We start from the raw sequence: 19813 nt of genomic DNA on the forward strand, positions 1-19813 counted from the left end.
TGCAGTATGACGCATATGTGGACACATGCCGGGCTGGCTAATCATAGTATGAGCCATGGACGCTGTTGAGTAAGAGCCCGTACTCCCTCTCCATTCTAGTGGCCATGGACCATTGACGTGGCTGATGAAATATGATGTGCGAATCAATTCACATAGATCAGAATATAGTTAGTGCAAACTTCATTGGTTATCATTACGGTCTTACAGCACTGGGGTCCTGAATTCTAATCCAACCAAGGGTAACATCATAAACTTTGTATATTCTCCCCGCGTTTGCCAGGATTTCCACGCAATTCTCTGTTTGCCACCATTCAAAAATATATTGCTAAATGAAAGGGGTTATGCACTACTTGGTCAATCCCTTTTCATTCCCTATGTCTGGAGCCATCACTTGTACTCACCTTCCATACCGGCGCTGTTCAAGTGGTGTTTATAGACTCTCTAGCGGGGCTCTCGTGATGTTGTAATGTCTCCCAATCCCCGCCGGCTTCACTCTCCCCGCCTTAAGACATACAAATAATCAACAGGATGTGATTGCAGCCGCGTTTCTCGCGGTTGATTACTCAAACGACAGAAGACTGGAAGAGCGAAGCCGGCGGTGATTGTGTTGGGGCTCGCGTGACATCACAACGTCACATGAGCCCTGGGAACAAGTAGTGGCTGTCCAAATCTAAATTCCATCTAGTGGACTAGGAATTTTAGATTTTGAGTCATGGATTGATGTGACTGATGGCAGTGTCTGTACGACGCTTCAGAGTATGTTAGCACTACATAACTGAATAAAATAAGCGTTGCTGGTTCTTGGTAGTCTTTCTACTCTGCTTGTTGCAGTTTGCTGACAATTCCCATATGTGTTGTCGTATATCAATTACTTGTGTTCCTACACGGCCTCTTTTGCAGTCTGTGAAATCTATTTTTAAGCTTTGATTTCATGGCGGCTGTCATCTTCCTTAGTAAGATATAAGCGTGTATAGATCTAGACGGCCGTTGCTGGCGTTGTACACAGTGCGTGAATTATACCTGAGCTGAGCAGAGAAACGTCTGAAGTATAAAACCGCCACTGATCATAAAGTATGGCGTATAGCAGATTGTAAATACCTCTTTAATGTTAAGCTGTCTGTAGGATTTTGCTATGGAATCTGAGAGCAGCATGATGTAGGTATAGAGACCCTGATTCCTGTGATGTCCCTCACCGGACTGATAGAATCCCTGTTATCTCTGAAGTGTCTGTAACAGTGGTCAGAATGCTGAGTTCTGTATAATCACGCCCATACCCCCGATAGGCAGCATTCTGTGTACACTGAATTATCAGCAAGCCAATCAGTGGTGGGGCGGGGTAACCCAGATTAGCTGGACTTTCCTGCATGTCACAACTAGTCAGGCGGTGATAATCTCCTGATGATAAAATACTGATTGTGCTGAAACTACAGCACACAGCCTAATAAGTGACCCAGCTCTAAAATTAGGATCTCTGCCCCTACATCATGCTGATTTCAGACTACATAGTAAACATATTTTCACAGATTTCCTTTAAAGGGACTGTCCAACCTCATTGTTTTCTTACAGACAGCAGCCGACTGTCTAAAATAAGAAAATGAGTAATGTTTTCCTTTGCACCCCCGTGCCACTCGTGTGCCAGCCATCCGGTCTGGGTTCACCTGGATAGAGCCAGGATTTGGTGATGTGAAATGTGTGGTGTTGTCACGCCATGTCATCACTAAGAATATAGGAAGCTTTAGTATGGGAACAGCAGATGTTGGGTGACTATCACACTTTTTGTAATTTTAGACCATTGGTTGCAATTTGTAAAAATGTTAAGGGTTGGCCAGTCCCTTTAAAGTGTTCTCTGACATTATGAAACTAATCATGGACATTTTGACTCTGAAACTTACTAAAATTGTTTTTCTTCTAGGCCGTCCTAATGTCCCCTTCAGGTGGGCCAGCAAGAAAAAAATTCCGAGCCAGAAAAACTATGACGGCAAGCTGTCGAGAGCAGCTGGCCACACTCAAACGGAAAAACTCTTCCAACGGTGAGAACACCATTAAAGGTGATAACTCCCTCAAAGAAGCCCCTATAAAAGCCGTGCAGCAGCCAGATAACCCTGCACCCGCAATCAATAAAAGCCAAGGTGTCTTCCATAACGGACTGAAGCTTTCTATAGAGGTTTCACAAGTGGACTCTGGAATTAACATTGGCTGTTCTGTCAACGAAACCTGGGATGGCATTTCCAAAAAATCTGAAGATGTCCCATTGTCTCACACGACTCATTTTATAGTCCATGATTTCAATACCGATGCCACAGAAAATCATATCACTGCCGTACAGCAAGTCACTGCCTTCACGAATACCGAAAATCAGGCTTTCAGTGAGGAGGTGAAGGACGAGGGTGAACAGACAAACACTACATGCAGCACCATTCCTGAGAATCTGAATGCATCCATCACTGTCAAAATAATTGATGAAGACAAGAGCCTTAAATCGGCATCCTCTTTTGATGTGACACCAGCAGAACCCCCAGATCCAGAAAGCTCTTCAGTTCCCGAAAAGGAGCTTGATGCTTCTAACTGCACTGCGGACAATAATAATGCACCACCAACATCTGAATCAATCACCGGTGCAGTGTCCGATTCTGTCCAGCCGGAGCCCCCATCTGATGCTGCGTTCCAGAAGTCTGATTTGGGGGGTATGTACATAGAATAACTTTATATTTCCCCAGGTCACCTGTTAGTGGGGAGTCTGAAGATCTACCTACACCCAAGATTGTCTTCCTCTCCCACCAAAAATCTCGTAAAAATATCAGTCTACATACAAATTTATTCTGGTGGGGGAAGGGGACTGGAGTACATTTGTAAAAAATTGCAGATTTTTTTTACAAAGTCGCATTTCATTAGTCTGTCTAAAACAGTGGTCCCAACTTTTTTTTTTTCACCAGGGGCCGGCTTCAAGCAAGACCATTTTTCCATGGCCCAGCAGGGGCGGGGCTTTGATCATATAGGGGTGGGGTATGGAGAACATTCAGCTAGTAGGATGGGAAAGAGGGCTAGACACTATATGACGTTCTTGTCCCAGCTCCTGGTTGAGCAAATCCTGCGAGTAGCAGCATTGTACATTGAGCCTCCGTGTACAGCACTACTACTTAGCAGCACTATACACCAAACAGCGCTGTAGATCGGGGACTGCTGGCTGGACCTCTGTGAAAAGCGCTGTAGACCAGGTCCGCGCCAGGAGCCACAACACTGCCAGATTGCCGATCCGCCCCACCGCGCCCTACATAATGGGCTGTGTCGGGAGCCACGTCTACTGAGGACACCCTGCTGCCACGGCAATGTCATGGCTCCCGACAGAGCATTATGCAGGGCAGCGGACCAGCAAAAAAACCACCACAGACCGGTGGTTGGGGACCCCTGGTCTAAAACATCTGGAACAAAGACAACTTTAAAAAAGGAGAAAATTCTTTGAGCTTCTTGCAAATGAAAAAGTCGTTACTTACGATGTATTCATGCCAACAGGCCCATAATTTATTGTCTTGTAGGACCAATAACCATCTAATGTATATGGGGGCTTCCCAACTGTTCCCAGGATCAGGAGGGACACTTATTGGTTATTTCTCGTTCTCCCATATTACATTTACACCATATGGACATCTTTATTATTTTTGCTTATTATTTTTTTTTTTACCACCCTGGGTTATTAGACCTCATCCACTAGGATTGTACACAGAAATATACACAGAAAATCCCTCACAAACTATATGAGCACCCCTTAGAGCTTGTTCACATGTTGCATATTTGCTGCCTACTCTGTTTCGGAAAGTTCTTCCACTGATTTCTGCAGCGTGGGGATTGTTGCAGTGCTCATCATTAGTTGTGTTCTTATTAAATGACAACAAATTTTTCTTCTTTCTTAAGGTGGCTGTCGAAAGAAAAGGACTTGTGGAGAAAGCAGTCAGGTTCCTGCTGGGAAACGAGCTAAAACATCAACTAATACTTTATTAGACGAGGTACGCAAGTTTGTCTTACGGAAATGGGATTGTACCCTCCAGTCACCCTCTTCTCTGCCTGGCCTGTTGGCTCCGACATGAGCGTGGGTTACTGTGTTCTTCATAGCCAACGTGAGGCGTCTTGTCTCTAGCCCGATCAAGAAATGTAAAGATTTCCCTTATTTAGAGGGGTTGTCCACTTTTCGGGAGCTTTTTTTTTTTTTTGCATGTATTTGGGGCTAAAATTATTTTTTGCATTTGGGTGTCATAAAACATTTTGCATATTTTTGGCTTTTACAGACTTTTTCCCTGCACATTTAACTTTGATGTGATCTGTGGTCATAAATCAACTGAGGAGCTCGGAGAAAGATCTATTAAAGTTGGTCTCTCCTATTAGACTTTTAAACTGGGTTCACCGACTGATTCTCAGTCAACTCATTCTGCAGCCAGCAATAGACACTGGAATATAGTGTATTAAAAGTAAACTCTGCAAACATTTTAATGACACCCAGTTGAAAAAAAAAGATTTTTAGTCTACAATTCGTTCATATAAAGGGTATGTGCGCACTAGGCATTTTTTTTACGCTGCGTTTTTATGTGCGTTTTTGTCTCAAAAAACGCACCCGCGGCTAAAAAATGCGTTTTTACCGCGATTTGGTGCGTTTTTTTGCTCACTGCGTTTTTAATCAGTGCACAATGCCATTAAAGATTGTTGATGAAAAAAAAAAAGGTCTGATGTCATTTCCTTCTTCAAAATGTTCATTGTATGCAGGAGAGCAGACAGCTGCAGAACTAGTGTATGCAGGAGAGCAGACAGCAGCTGCAGAACTACAAGGCTCAGCATCCTCCATCCAGGACTGTATGCAGGAGTTTTTTGCCCCCCAAAACAATGACGTGGGCTTCGCCATATTTTTGTATGCTAGCCGGGTACAGCAGGCAGGTACAGGCTTCCCCCAACCCCAGCTGCCTATTTGTACCCGGCTGGGAATCAAAAATATAGGGAAGCCCTTTTTTTTATATTTCATGAATTTCATGAAATAATTTAAAAAAAAAATTACGTGGGCTTCGCCCAATTTTTGAGTCCAGCCGGGTTCAACTAGGCAGCTGGGGATTGGAATCCACAGTGCAGGGTGCCCATGCTTTCTGGGCACCCCCGCTGTGAATTGCAGTCCCGCAGCCACCCCAGAAAATGGCGCTTTCATAGAAGCGCCATCTTCTGGCGCTGTAACCAACTCTTCCAGCTGCCCTGATGCTGGGTGGCTAGCTGGGTAATAATGGAGTTATGGCTAGCTGTATATTATCAGCTAGCCCTAAGCCCGAAATTCATGGTGTCACGCCAATATTAGACATGGCCACCATGAATTTCTAGTAATGTTAAAAAAACACAACACACAGAAAAATATTTTCTTTGTCGCTCCATTGGGAGACCCAGAAAATTGGGTGTATAGCTTCTGCCTCCGGAGGCCACACAAAGTATTACACTTTAAAAGTGTAACCCCTCCCCTCTGCCTATACACCCTCCCATGCATCACGGGCTCCTCAGTTTTATGCTTTGTGTGGAAGGAGGCAAACATCCACTAATGCATTCTCAGATTAGTTATATCGGTTGGAAGAAAAGAGGACCCCCACGGGGTCCCCGGCATGTTCCCTTCTCACCCCACTAAAGTCGGCGGTGCTGTTAAGGTTGAGGTACCCATTGCGGATACAAAGGCCAGAGCCTCATGCCGTTTTCCTTCACCATCCCTTAGTGGCTCTGGGAGAAGTGGGATCCTGACCGGTCATCCATTCACTGGGACCGGGCTCCCTCCGCAGCCCCTGTGGGAATCTGCTGGCAGGAGTCTATTCTTCCTCAGGGATCGGGCCCTGCATCTATAAGGTACTCTGTGTCCCCATGGGGACTGTGCATGGAGCGCCTTATTCCCGGACGCTGCAGCAGCTGCTGATTTCTGAAGACCGGCGGACTTCCGCGCCGACCGAGCCTGCTTGTCGGCCGCGGTCTTAAATTTAGTCCCCGGCTTCATCGCGGCCTAGTAGCAAAAATCCCGCCCCCGGGCCTGCCTGTCAGGGGTAAGGGCGGGACGGCCGGCCTGACGTCGGCTGTGAGGGCCGGAGCATCCTGTATGTTTCCTCCCCCCTCACTGATCACTGTGGGGACCCCAGATTCCCGCACTTTTCTAGCACCGCCCACGGCTCCACTCCTCCCCTGAGAGCTCCGGCAGCCATGTTTTTGGCATTCTGCCGGTGGAGGATTATCAGAGAAGAGCTCTGCAGCTCTGGGAGACCTAAGGCAGGGAATCTGGAAGACACACACTCGCTTTTTAGCGGTCGGTAAGCCACACCGGTCACCCGGTGCTGGTCCCCCCCCAGGGTGCCGGAATAGATACGTATTTATATACATATTTCTGTTCGGTCGGGCTGTATACCCCTTCCCATATACCCTCAGTGATCACTCTCCTAGGAGACAACAGCATGTCGTCCACAAGGAGCAAAGGTGCTAAGGCACAGGGTTTTTTTGCGGACTGTACCTCTTGTGCGGCTATGTTGCCTGCGGGTTCCACCTACCCTCACTGTGAGCAATGCTCAACCCCTGTTTCGCTTGCTCAGCCGGAGCCTCGGTCACTAGTGGGCCCCTCGGCTCATGTAGACCCCCTGCTCCCCCTGTCCAGGCGGCAGGGACAGAGTTTGCTGCGTTTGCTGAGAAACTCTCTGAGTCACTTTCGCAATCCATGGCTCAGTCTATGGACAAATGGTCTGCCAAGCTGCTAGAAGCTTTGCAGTCCAGACCGGTCCTTACACAGGCCCCGGTCCCCGTTAGCTCGTCGCCTCCAGGCCCCTCTCGGTCCGCGCCGCAGCGCGCTCCCAGGTTGGGCCCTAGGTCCCACGCGGAGGACTCCTGCCCGGATCTCAGTCCCAGACCGACTAAGCGGGCTCGCTGGGAATCTTCCCCGACTTCTTCACGCTGTTCGGGTTCCCAGCCCAAGGACTCTCTGGAGGACGAGGCGGACGTCGCAGCTCAGGGCTCTGAACCTGACGTTGCTCTCAATCTTGATACACCTGAAGGAGACGCCTTAGTTAATGATCTTATCTCGTCCATCAACCAGGTGTTAGATCTGTCTCCCCCGCCTCCACCTGTAGAGGAGTCGGCTTCTCAGCAGGAGAAACACCAGTTTCGGTTCCCCAAACGTACACGGAGTGCTTTTTTCGATCACTCTAACTTCAGAGATGCCTTCCAGAAGCCCAGAGCGGTTCCGGACAAGCGCTTTACTAAGCGCCTTACTGACACACGTTACCCCTTCCCCTCTGACGTAGTTAAGGGTTGGGCTCAGTGTCCCAAGGTGGATCCTCCAGTCTCTAGATTGGCGGCTAGATCTGTAGTATCGGTGGCAGATGGCTCATCGCTGAAGGATGCCACTGACAGGCAGATAGAGCTCCTGGTGAAATCCATTTTTGAAGCTACGGGCGCGTCTTTTGCCCCGGCCTTTGCAGCCGTGTGGGCACTACAAGCTATCTCAGCTTGTCTGGCTGAGATTAATGCAGTCAAACGTAATTCTGCTCCGCAGGTTGCGTCTCTGACTTCTCAAGCGACAGCTTTTTCTTCCTACGCCATGAACGCAGTCCTAGACTCTGCTAGCCGTACAGCGGTGGCATCCGCTAATTCTGTGGCAGTCCGCAGGGCCATGTGGCTGCGCGAATGGAAGGCAGACTCGGCCTCCAAGAGGTTCTTAACCGGTTTGCCGTTTTCTGGCTACCGATTGTTTGGCGAACGATTGGATGAGATTATTAAGGAATCCAAGGGAAAGGACTCCTCCTTACCCCAGTCCAAACCTAAGAGACCTCAGCAACGGAAAATTCAATCGAGGTTTCGGTCCTTTCGTCCCTCCGCCAAGCCCCAGTCCTCTTCGTCCAACAGGCCGGAGAAAGGCCAGAGGAACTCCTATGCGTGGCGGTCTAAGTCACGCCCCCAAAAGGCCGCCGGAGGCACTGCCTCCAAGGCGGCCTCCTCATGACTCTCAGCATCCCCGAACCGCATCCTCGGTCGGTGGCAGGCTCTCCCGCTTTTGCGACGCCTGGTGGCCACATGTTCAAGACCGATGGGTGAGAGACATTCTGTCTCACGGTTACAGGATAGAGTTCAGCTCTCGTCCTCAGACTCGTTTCTTCAGAACCTCTCCGCCCCCCGCTCGGGCCGACGCACTTTTTCAGGCAGTGGCCACTCTGAAAACAGAGGGAGTTGTGATCCCGGTTCCCCCTCAGGAACATGGTCGCGGCTTTTACTCCAACTTGTTCGTGGTGCCAAAGAAGGACGGATCATTCCGCCCCGTTCTGGACCTCAAATTGCTCAACAGACATGTGAGCACCAGACGGTTTCGGATGGAATCTCTCCGCTCGGTCATCGCCTCGATGTCAGAAGGAGACTTCCTAGCATCGATCGACATCAAGGATGCTTATCTCCATGTGCCGATCGCACCCGAACATCAACGCTTCTTGCATTTCGCCATCGGGAACGAGCACCTTCAGTTCGTGGCATTGCCTTTCGGCCTGGCGACAGCCCCACGGGTGTTCACCAAAGTCATGGCATCCGTAGTGGCGGTCCTTCACTCTCAGGGCCACTCGGTGATTCCCTACTTAGACGATCTCCTAGTCAGGGCACCTTCTCGGGCGGCGTGTCAACACAGCCTTACAGTCGCTCTGGCGACTCTCCAGCAGTTCGGGTGGATAATCAACTTCCCAAAATCCCAATTGACACCGACCCAATCACTGACTTACCTCGGGATGGAGTTTCATACACAGTCAGCGGTAGTCAAGCTACCGCTGGACAAACAGCTGTCCCTGCAGGCAGGGATACAATCTCTTCTTCGGGGTCAGTCATACCCCTTGAGGCGCCTCATGCACTTCCTGGGGAAGATGGTGGCAGCGATGGAGGCAGTGCCGTTCGCGCAATTCCATCTGCGGCCACTCCAATGGGACATTCTCCGCAAATGGGACAGGAGGTCGACTTCCCTCGACAGGAACGTCTCTCTGTCCCTTGCAACCAAGACGTCTCTTCAGTGGTGGCTCCGTCCCAATTCTCTATCGCAAGGAAGATCCTTCCTACCCCCAACCTGGGCTGTGGTCACCACGGACGCGAGCCTGTCAGGGTGGGGAGCGGTTTTCCGCCACCACAGGGCTCAGGGAACCTGGACTCCGGTAGAGTACTCCCTTCAGATCAATGTTTTGTAGATAAGGGCGGTGTATCTAGCCTTATTGGCCTTCCATCGGTGGCTGGAGGGCAGACAGATCCGTATACAGTCGGACAACGCCACGGCCGTCGCATACATCAACCATCAGGGAGGCACGCGCAGTCGTCAGGCCTTCCAGGAAGTCAGGCGGATTCTGCAGTGGGTGGAAGCCACAGCCTCCACGATCTCCGCAGTGTACATCCCGGGCGTAGAAAACTGGGAAGCAGATTTTCTCAGTCGTCAGGGCATGGACGCGGGGGAATGGTCTCTTCACCCAGACGTGTTTCGAGAGATCTGTCGCCGCTGGGGAACGCCGGACGTCGATCTCATTGCGTCATGACACAACAACAAGGTCCCGGCCTTCATGGCACGGTCTCAGGATCACAGAGCTCTGGCGGCGGACGCATTAGTTCAGGATTGGTCGCAGTTTCGACTGCCTTATGTGTTTCCTCCTCTGGCGATGCTGCCCAGAGTGTTACGCAAGATCAGGTCCGACTGTCGTCGCGCCATTCTCGTCGCTCCAGATTGGCCGAGGCGATCGTGGTACCCGGATCTGTGGCATCTCACGGTGGGTCAACCGTGGGCGCTTCCAGACCGCCCAGACTTGCTGTCACAAGGACATGTTCACAAAGTCCACATGAGACACCCAAAGAACCTAGATAACTTGGAGAAGATCTGCATGGAGGAGTGGGCCAAGATAACTCCAGAGACCTGTGCCGGCCTGATCAGGTCTTATAAAAGACGATTATTAGCTGTAATTGCAAACAAGGGTTATTCCACAAACTATTAAACCTAGGGGTTGAATAATAATTGACCCACACTTTTATGTTGAAAATTTATTAAAATTTAACTGAGCAACATAACTTGTTGGTTTGTAAGATATATGCATCTGTTAATAAATCCTGCTCTTGTTTGAAGTTTGCAGGCTCTAACTTATTTGCATCTTATCAAACCTGCTAAATCTGTAGGGGGTTGAAGACTACTTGTAGGCACTGTATACCAGTCCTATAGTGGTGGGTACATACCATGTTTACAATGGTTTAAATTACTTGATTAAATGTAATATTCTCTATGTAGTGCTAAGTTTACCCCCAAAAGAAAGCAGACATTCCCTAAAAGAATCGCCCTTACCTGACCCCAAACAATTTGAGTTGGCAAGTAAATGGGCTCTCACAAACAAATCTGCTTCACTGTCAGGTCCCACTGCACGCTATAGAGGTTGAAAGCAGTATCACTCACGCGGAGTGATACTGGTACTCAATCTGTGTATGAGAGCTGCACTACAATGCAGATGTAATAGCAAGGGACCTGACAGCAGGTCTCTGTGTGAGAGCATATCCACCATTGGCACTCGCCAATTGTAATTATTTGGTGCCTGAAGAGTGTAACTTTTTTTTGGTGAAGGGTGACCCCCTCCGGCGACTGCTTCCTTTTCAGGATGTCTGCTTTCTTTGACGAAGAGTTCTGCTGTATTCTTTAACCTTTTTGTTGCTTGGACACTTTATGGAACCACAACTAGGGCTGTTTGTTTGGAGCAGGGCTTATATTTTAAGCATACTCAAAAAAGCCCCAAATATACTTCTAGGACGTATTTTCGAGGAATGTCTTATGTTAGAGGAAACGGTGTATCTATAATATAATTTATTTTAATCTTTTTTTTTTTTTTAAATAGGTTCAGTGTCTTATCGACAAACGGGTGAATAAGATATTTGAGGATGCTTTTGACCAACGAATGCAAGCTTTAATGCGTCAAGCCGACCTGGTCCAAAGAACTCGGAATTACACTGATGAGGTTTCTAAGCACCTGGTAGGTTTTCAGCCTCAGATATTTATTTGCTCTGGAAATAGTAAAAAATAAAAAAAAAACAAAAAAACCCACCTTGGTACGTTATGTATGCACTCTGCATTTCCAGCAAAAAACGCACCCTCTGGCCAAAAAAAAGTATAAAAAAAATGCCAGCATTTGTGCCGTGTTTTCAGTGCATTTTCCCACGATACCATATGTGTATTTTATTTTTTTTATTCTATTTATTTATTTTATCTTTTACGTTTAATGGGCGAAAAGAGTGTTTCAGACTTTTTTACTTTTTTGTCTTTTCACTGTATTTATTAGTCTGCTTAGAGGCCTTGAATCTACGATTGTCTGAGGTTTTGTATTTTATACTGTAATACCACAGTATGGCTGCATATAGTAAAAATCACTGCCACCTTTGAAGCCCGGCCACAGGCAGAGTTTCAAAGGAGCTCCATAATGACAGGCTTGGACGTCTTCAACAGACCCACGACTATCGAAGCAACCATTCGGCCACCTGCGATCACATATTATTGTTTTATAGAACAACCTCTATACCAGCGTGCTGTTAATGCCGTTGTCAGAGTTTGACAGCGACATTTAACAGGTTGTCGGTTGTGGGATGAGTTACGCTCCTCCCTTGGCTTATAGCAGTAGGTCCTGGCTATAACACACAGCCATTACCTACCAGGTATGGGGTGAGCTCACCCCATGAGCCCACTCATTACACGCACTACTACCTTGCACAGTACATGTACGATGGAAGTCTAAAGAGGCGGTTAGTGGAGCCATGTGCCATTTTTAGGATTTATTTCTACTGTACTATACACTAATCTTATAGAAGTTAGTGTCTGTTGGAACTGAAAACTAATTTCTTTATTTTTTTTCTTTAAATTGCGCGTGATAGAGAAGTGTAAGAAGACTGGAAAGACAACTGAAGTACGCCGTACACAATCAGAGGCAGTTAGGCACTCACCCGACTAATGTGAATCCCATCAGCTCTTCATCTCAGGAGGTAATATATAGCCACCATTCATCGTCTGTGTACCGGGAAGATAACTGAAATATTTTGTTAAGGTCAGCATTTAGAAATAAATTACTAAATGTGAGGATTATGATTAAATTACGTATAAACACTTGTTTCAACCGGAGGACCCCTTTATCACTTATCCAGAGGATATGTGATAACTTCTAGATAGGTGGGGGTTCCATCTTTTTCCAGAATGGGGCCCTTTTATCCCTGCAGCCGTGTGTATAACTCATTTCTTATGGGGCTGCCATGTAAGGTGGCAGTCCCATAGGAATAAAGGGGATAAAAATGCCCTGTATTAGCAATCTGTGAGGGTCCCAACAGACATCACCTATCCTTATCCTCATTAAGGGTTCGTTCAGACCAGCATAATTTTGGATGGTATACAGACCATGTGCCAAACAGACTGCACACAGACTAGCGCAAGCAATTGGGCATGTTCACATGACCAATAGCTTGACACTCCTATGCATTTAATGTAGCCACTATGGTGGTGATTACTACATATGTATACACTTTGTTTATATCAGGATGGGGGACATATGTATATCAGGATTGGGGACATGTATACCAGTTTGTTTGTTTTCCCATATTTGCGTGGGTTTCCTCCCACACCCCAAAGACATACTGATTGTGAGCCCCAACGGGGACAGTGATGTTGTATGTAGAAGCACTGTGGAATACAGTGGCGCTGTATAAAGGCTGCTTTACATGATGTCGCTAGTGAAAGCACCTACCCCTGTCGTTTGTGCATCACTGGCAAATCGCTGCCCGTGGCTGAACAATATCGCCGTCACACATACTTACCTTCCTAACGACGTCGCTGTGGCCACCGAACAACCTCTTCTTTTTTTAAGGGGGAGGTTCGTGCGGCGTCACAGCGACGTCACACAGTGGCCCGCCAATAGAAGCGGAGGGGCAGAGACCAGCTGCTTTAAGGACACGCCCACCTCGTTGCCGAAGGACGCAGTAATGCTGTTGTTCGTCGTTCCCGGGGTGTCAAACATAGCGATGTGTGCTGCCTAAGGAACGATGAACGACCTGTGTCCAGAACCAGCAACGATATTTTGAAAATGAACGACGTGTCAACGATTCGCGATTTGGTGAGTATTTCTGATCGTTAGCGGTCACTTGTAGGTGTCAGACGCAACGACGTTGCTAACGAGGCCGGATGTGCGTCACAAATTCAGTGACCCCGTTGACATATCGTTAGATACGTCGTTGCATGTAAAGCGGCCTTTAGGGAAGAATAAATAGTGTGCAGAGAGAATCTGTGACTTACCAGCTATTGAAGTCGTCAGAATAATCCACGGTGCTATGACGGAGGATTTCTTAATGGGAGGCAGACGACCGAGCCCTTACTGTACGAGCTATTGAGTGTCCCAGCTATGCTAAGCACTGAACCCCACAGCCTTCTATTGTAGGCCATATCTGTTGCCGTTTGCAATGGTGTTTTTGTCTTTAAGTAGCAGTGAGCTGCTGATGGGGCTTTATGTGGCAGCGATTGGGGCAGGGGCAAAATGGATTTATACTTGTTACTATTTACTTTGAGTTGTCTATAAAACATGGTGTTGTAGAGACGGATTGTAACCAGGTGAATAGTCAGTCATTTCTTTACAGCTTGGCAGCACAGTTGCAACATCCAGTGCTCCACCAGTCCTCCCAGCTACCGACGCTGCAGAGTCCGTGCCGAGAACCCCACCGGCAGATACCGCCAAGAGCATGGACCTGGTTGTAGTTAGTGACAATGAGTCGGAGGAGCCGAGGTAAGACAGTACTGCGATGCCACCACAACTCTCCAAATAAAAATATACTCACCCCTGCAGATTAAAGGGGCTGTCCATTTTCAGATAACTTTTCCCTTTATGGACAGTTTGATTTAAAAAAAATAAATAAAATAAAAATTAAATATATGTATGTCATTAAAAGTATTTTAGGTGCATCAAAGCTTTTCTCTAAAGGGCTTGTCCGGTCTTGGGAGTGAAAGTCTGTGCTTACTCTGTGTCTGTAGGCTTCTGAATCCTGACAGTGTGTGGACCGCATGCTGTCAGGATTCTCCAGTGTTGCAGTGACAACACCGTCTGCTCTCAACAGCAAGTTTGCATACTTTTTGTTTGAGTTTGAGCACGTCTATTGATTACAAGTATACAAATCTCATTCACAGTCACGTGACCGCCATCTGTCACTGACAACACCGAAGAATCCTGACAGCGTACCGTGTACATGATGTCAGGATTCAGAAGACTGCTGCCACATATAGTGACTGCAGACTTTTATCCTAGACGTTCACCTGGACAACCCCTTTTTAAGAATTTCGTCCTGAAATCACCAGTAAATGTTAAGGTTTTGCATTGTCCTTTTCTAGCAAGTTTTTCTTTTTCAGCAATTCATCGGAATCTCGAAAAAGCTCCTCCAAAGAGAGGGAAAACGCAGGTATGAAGCCTTTCAACATTAATGTCCACAAGCCATTATGTATTTACTGAGGAACTGGGATATAGTGGTCCCGCTAACATGTGTCCTGTCAGGTGGAGAAATTGCCACTTTTTTCTCTTGTATACTTCTAATTCATGCTAGATTCACTTTTCTTTTTGTGCTGGAAAATGATCTTCATGTTAAAGGGAACCTGCCACCTGCTGTATAATCTGCGGCCACCACCAGTGGGCTCTTAACATAAAGAACACTTTATAATACTCACCTAAACCGGTCGCTGCGGTGGATGTGGCTCAAATGGGAGTCTTCGTCCTCCGGTGCTGGCACCTCCTCCTTCGGCCCTCTTCTCCTCCTTCTGAAGCCTGTGTGCATGATGCATCGTACGTCATACACGCTCGCTGGTCCCGCGCATGCGCACTACAATACTTTGATGTGCCCTGCTCAGGGTAGATCAAAATGCACCTACACAGGACCTGAATGTCAGCGAGTATATATGACGTTGGACGCGTCATGCACCGCAGCTTCAGAAGGATGACGGAGGCAGCGACAAACCTGGCCGAAAGAGGAGGCGCCGGCACCAGAGGACGAAGACACCCATCTGAGCCACAGCCACCGCAGCGATTTGTTTAGGTAAGTATTAGAAGTGTTTTTTTACGTTTACACAGCGGCCTGGGCTATTATATACAGCATGTTAGCATACTGTATATAAGAGCCCAATGGTGGTGCCCGCAGTTTATAGGGCAAAAACTGGTGACAGGTTCCCTTTAAAGGGAACAGGTTACCACATTTGAACCATAAGAAACCTGAATCTGAGAATGGCTGTGAAACTTGGCTTTTATGCTGCGGCTGACTAATCCTGGGCTGCTCCTCCCTGCCCCGGTCCAGTTGACTGACAGGTCTCTTCTTATGTAGGCACGTGCTACTTGCTTGCCCGTGGTAGCCTAGGGGTCACTATCGACTGCAATGGTGCTGTGACATAGAGCATTTTTTGACCATGTAACCTGTCGGTGAAATTCCCATTGTATCCCCAGCGTTGTACAGCAGCGAGGTGTGAACACAGCTCTGCAGTCCCACCACTCTGTTGTACTTTATGAACTATGATGAACAAAGTACAAGGTCATATACAGTATGCTATGTAAAGTGTAGTGTGACGTCCAAAGGTGGCCCAGATGTAATGTACCGCTACAATCAAGACTTATTCAGCCCCCATTCCATATTTATTTACAAACAAAATTTTCACTTTTTGCTGTATAATAATTCAATACAACTAATAGAACTGGTTTCTCCAAGTTCAACACAAAATGTTACTTTCTTTGTCGCTCCAATTGGGAGACCCAGCCAATTGGGTGTATAGGCTATGCCTCCGGAGGCCGCACAAAGTATTACACTTAAGTGTTAAGCCCCTCCCCTTCTGCCTATACACCCCCCGTGCTCCCACGGGCTCCTCAGTTTTTTGCTTTGTGCGAAGGAGGTCAGACACGCACGCACAGCTCCACAGATTGGTCAGCAGCAGCTGCTGACTATATCGGATGGAAGAAAAGTGGGCCCATATAGGGCCCCCAGCATGCTCCCTTCTCACCCCACTCTTGTCGGCGGTGTAGTTAAGGTTGAGGTATCCATTGCGGGTACGGAGGCTGGAGCCCACATGCTGCTTTCCTTCCCCATCCCCCTCAGGGCTCTGGTGAAGTGGGATCCTATCGGTCTCCAGGCACTGAGACCGTGCTTCATCCACAACTCCTGGGAGACTGCTGGATAGGAGCCGGGTATCGTTCAGGGACATGGCCCTGCTACTTGGAGGTACTCTGTGTCCCCGTGGGGACCGCGCACAGCAACACTCCAGCATTGCTGGGTGTGCTAGTGCACCGGGGACCGCGGCGCTGACCGGGTTAATATGTGCCATTACACACTCAGCGCTGCTGAGTGTGTTTATGTATAGGGACTGCCGCACTAACCGCCGCTGCCAGGGAAACACTGCGGCGCGGCTGGGACTTGTAGTGCGCCGGGGACTTTCGCGCCGGCCGCGCTTTTACGGCGGCCGCGTTTATTACTAGAGTCCCCGGCTTTTTGCGGCCTAGTTTCCTTTCCTCCCGCCCACAGCCCTGACAGGCAGGGGAAGGGCGGGACGCTGCACAGAACAAGCAGCACTGAGGGCTGGAGCATGCTTTGCATACTCCACTCCCCTCACTGTGCACAGTGCAGGCACCAGCTCCCGCTCTTTCTGAGCCACGCCCACGGCTCCCACCTCTCCTCAGGACGCCGGCAGCCATTCCTGTCAGCTCCTTGGACGCTACAGAGGGGGACAAAGTCTGGGAGACTCAGGCAGGGACTCTGGTGGCCTCACAACCGCTTTAAGCGGGTGGTAAGCAGCACCTGTGGTGCTAGCCCCATTGTGCAGTAGTGTAACATTATATGTTTATGGTATACATATTTTACACTGTATGGTGCACAGTTGATTTCTGGCTATATACCCTATTGTGTTACTCAGGGAAGATAATAGCATGGCGCCCACGAAAGGCAGGGGTGCCAAAACACAGGCTTATTATGCTGCCTGCGCCGCATGTATGACCCCGCTACCGGCAGGTTCCACTGACCCTCATTGTGTGCACTGTTCGGCCCCTGTGGCACTTACTCAGCTAGAGCCTCTGCTAAGGGGGGCCCAGGGGGAGCCACCTGCTGACACTGTTCAGGTGACGGGGACAGAGTTTGCAAAACTCTCTGAGACTATGGCTAAGATACTAGAAGCCTTGCAGTCCAGGCCGGTATCTCAGCACAGGGACTCTGTTGAATCTTTGTCCCCTGGCCCACCTCAGTTGGATCAACAATGTCCTCCTGGGGTGTCTCATGGATCCCAGGCTGAGGGTTCTGACACAGACCCCGGCCCCAGACCGACTAAGCGAGCTCGCTTGACAATTCCCTTGACATCCTCATATTGTTCAGGGTCTCAGCGGGGGGAATCTCTAGTTGATGATGCGGACACAGCTGATCAGGATTCTGATCCTGAGGCCGCTCTCAATCTTGATACTCCGGACGGGGACGCCATAGTGAACGACCTTATTGCGTCCATCAATCGTATGTTGGATATTTCTCCCTCAGCTCCTCCGGTGGAGGAGTCAGCTTCACAGCAGGAGAAATTCCGTTTCAGGTTTCCCAAGCGTACACCGAGTATGTTTCTGGACCACTCTGATTTCAGAGAGGCAGTCCAGAATCACCATGCTTGTCCAGATAAGCGTTTTTCTAAGCGCCTTAAGGATACACGTTATCCCTTTCCCCCTGACGTGGTCAAAAGTTGGGCTCAGTGTCCCAAAGTGGATCCTCCAATCTCCAGACTGGCAGCTAGATCCATACTTGCAGTGGAAGACGGGGCTTCACTCAAAGATGCCACTGACAGGCAGATGGAGCTCTGGTTGAAATCCATCTATGAAGCTATCGGCGCTTCTTTTGCCCCAGCATTCGCAGCCGTATGGGCGCTGCAAGCTATCTCAGCAGGTCAAGCGCAAATCGACGCAGCCACACGCACGTCCGCGCCACAGGTGGCGTCCATAACCACACAGACTTCGGCATTTGCGTCTTACGATATTAATGCTGTTCTGGACTCTGCGAGCCGTACGGCGGTTGCAGCCGCCAATTCGGTGGTACTCCGCAGGGCCTTGTGGCTACGGGAATGGAAGGCAGATTCTGTTTCCAAAAAGCGCTTAACCAGTTTGCCAATTTCTGCCAACCGATTGTTTGGCGAGCGTTTGGATGAAATCATCAAACAATCCAAGGGAAAGGATACATCCTTACCCCAGCCCAAACCGAAAATACCCCAACAGAGGAGGGGGCAGTCGAGTTTACGGTCCTTTCGGGGCACGGGCAGGTCCCAATTCTCCTCGTCCACAAGGCCTCAGAAAGATCAAAGGAACTCTGATGCATGGCGGTCTAAGTCACGTCCTAAAAAGGCCACCGGAGGTGCCGCTACCAAAGCGGCTTCCTCATGACTTTCGGCCTCCCCACTCCGCATCTTCGATCGGTGGCAGGCTCTCCCGCTTTTGCGACACCTGGCTGCCACGGGTAAAAGACCGTTGGGTGAGAGACATTCTGTCTCACGGTTACAAGATAGAGTTCACCTCTCGTCCCCCGACTCGATTCTTCAGGTCATCCCCGCCTCCCGAGCGAGCCGAGGCTCTTCTGCAGGCGCTGGGCACTCTGAAGGCAGAAGGAGTGGTGGTCCCTGTTCCTATTCAGCAACAGGGTCACGGTTTTTACTCCAACTTGTTTGTGGTCCCAAAGAAGGACGGGTCTTTCCGTCCTGTCCTGGACCTGAAACTTCTCAACAAACACGTAAAGACCAGGCGGTTCCGGATGGAATCCCTCCGCTCCGTCATCGCCTCAATGTCCCAAGGAGATTTCCTTGCATCGATCGATATCAAGGATGCATATCTCCACGTACCGATTGCTCTAGAGCACCAGCGCTTCTTGCGCTTCGCCATAGAAAACGAACACCTGCAGTTCGTGGCACTGCCGTTCGGCCTAGCAACAGCCCCACGGGTTTTCACCAAGGTGATGGCTACTGTAGTAGCGGTCCTCCACTCTCAGGGTCACTCGGTGATCCCGTACTTGGACGATCTGTTGATCAAGGCACCCTCTCTAGAGGCATGCCAACACAGCCTCGACGCTACCCTGGAGACTCTCCAGAGTTTCGGGTGGATCATCAATTTTCCAAAGTCAAATCTGACACCGGCCCAATCGCTGACATATCTTGGCATGGAGTTTCATACCCTCTCAGCGATAGTGAAGCTTCCACTGATCAAGCAGCGGTCACTACAGACAGGGGTACAATCTCTCCTTCAAGGCCAGTCACACCCCTTGAGGCGCCTCATGCACTTCCTGGGGAAGATGGTGGCAGCAATGGAGGCAGTTCCGTTCGCGCAGTTTCACCTGCGTCCACTTCAATGGGACATCCTACGCAAATGGGACAGGAAGCCGACGTCCCTCGACAGGAACGTCTCCCTCTCTCAGGCGACCAAAGCTTCCCTTCGGTGGTGGCTTCTTCCCACTTCATTATCGAAGGGGAAATCCTTCCTACCCCCATCCTGGGAGGTGGTCACGACGGACGCGAGTCTGTCAGGGTGGGGAGCGGTTTTTCTCCACCACAGGGCTCAGGGTACGTGGACCCAGCAAGAGTCCTCGCTTCAGATCAATGTGCTGGAAATACGGGCAGTGTATCTTGCCCTGAAGGCGTTCCAGCAGTGGCTGGAAGGCAAGCAGATCAGAATTCAGTCGGACAATTCCACAGCGGTGGCATACATCAATCACCAAGGCGGCACACGCAGTCGGCAAGCCTTCCAGGAAGTCCGGCGGATTTTGATGTGGGTGGAAGCCA

At 49.1% G+C, this 19813-nt stretch overlaps 1 protein-coding gene across 1 annotated transcript in view; it reads left to right on the top strand.

The window, feature by feature from the left end:
- The window catches only part of ATF7IP2 (activating transcription factor 7 interacting protein 2), a 92045-nt gene that overhangs the window by 34427 nt on the left and 37805 nt on the right, over positions 1-19813 (top strand). The window contains exons 2-7 of the mRNA XM_075317911.1: positions 1913-2684; positions 3910-4001; positions 10872-11006; positions 11899-12006; positions 13642-13787; positions 14405-14454. Of these exons, the coding sequence (XP_075174026.1) occupies positions 1913-2684; positions 3910-4001; positions 10872-11006; positions 11899-12006; positions 13642-13787; positions 14405-14454 (1303 nt within the window). The remainder of the gene's footprint in view (positions 1-1912; positions 2685-3909; positions 4002-10871; positions 11007-11898; positions 12007-13641; positions 13788-14404; positions 14455-19813) is intronic.

The sequence above is a fragment of the Anomaloglossus baeobatrachus genome, chromosome 7 (assembly GCF_048569485.1).
Source record: "Anomaloglossus baeobatrachus isolate aAnoBae1 chromosome 7, aAnoBae1.hap1, whole genome shotgun sequence".
NCBI lineage: Eukaryota > Metazoa > Chordata > Amphibia > Anura > Aromobatidae > Anomaloglossus > Anomaloglossus baeobatrachus.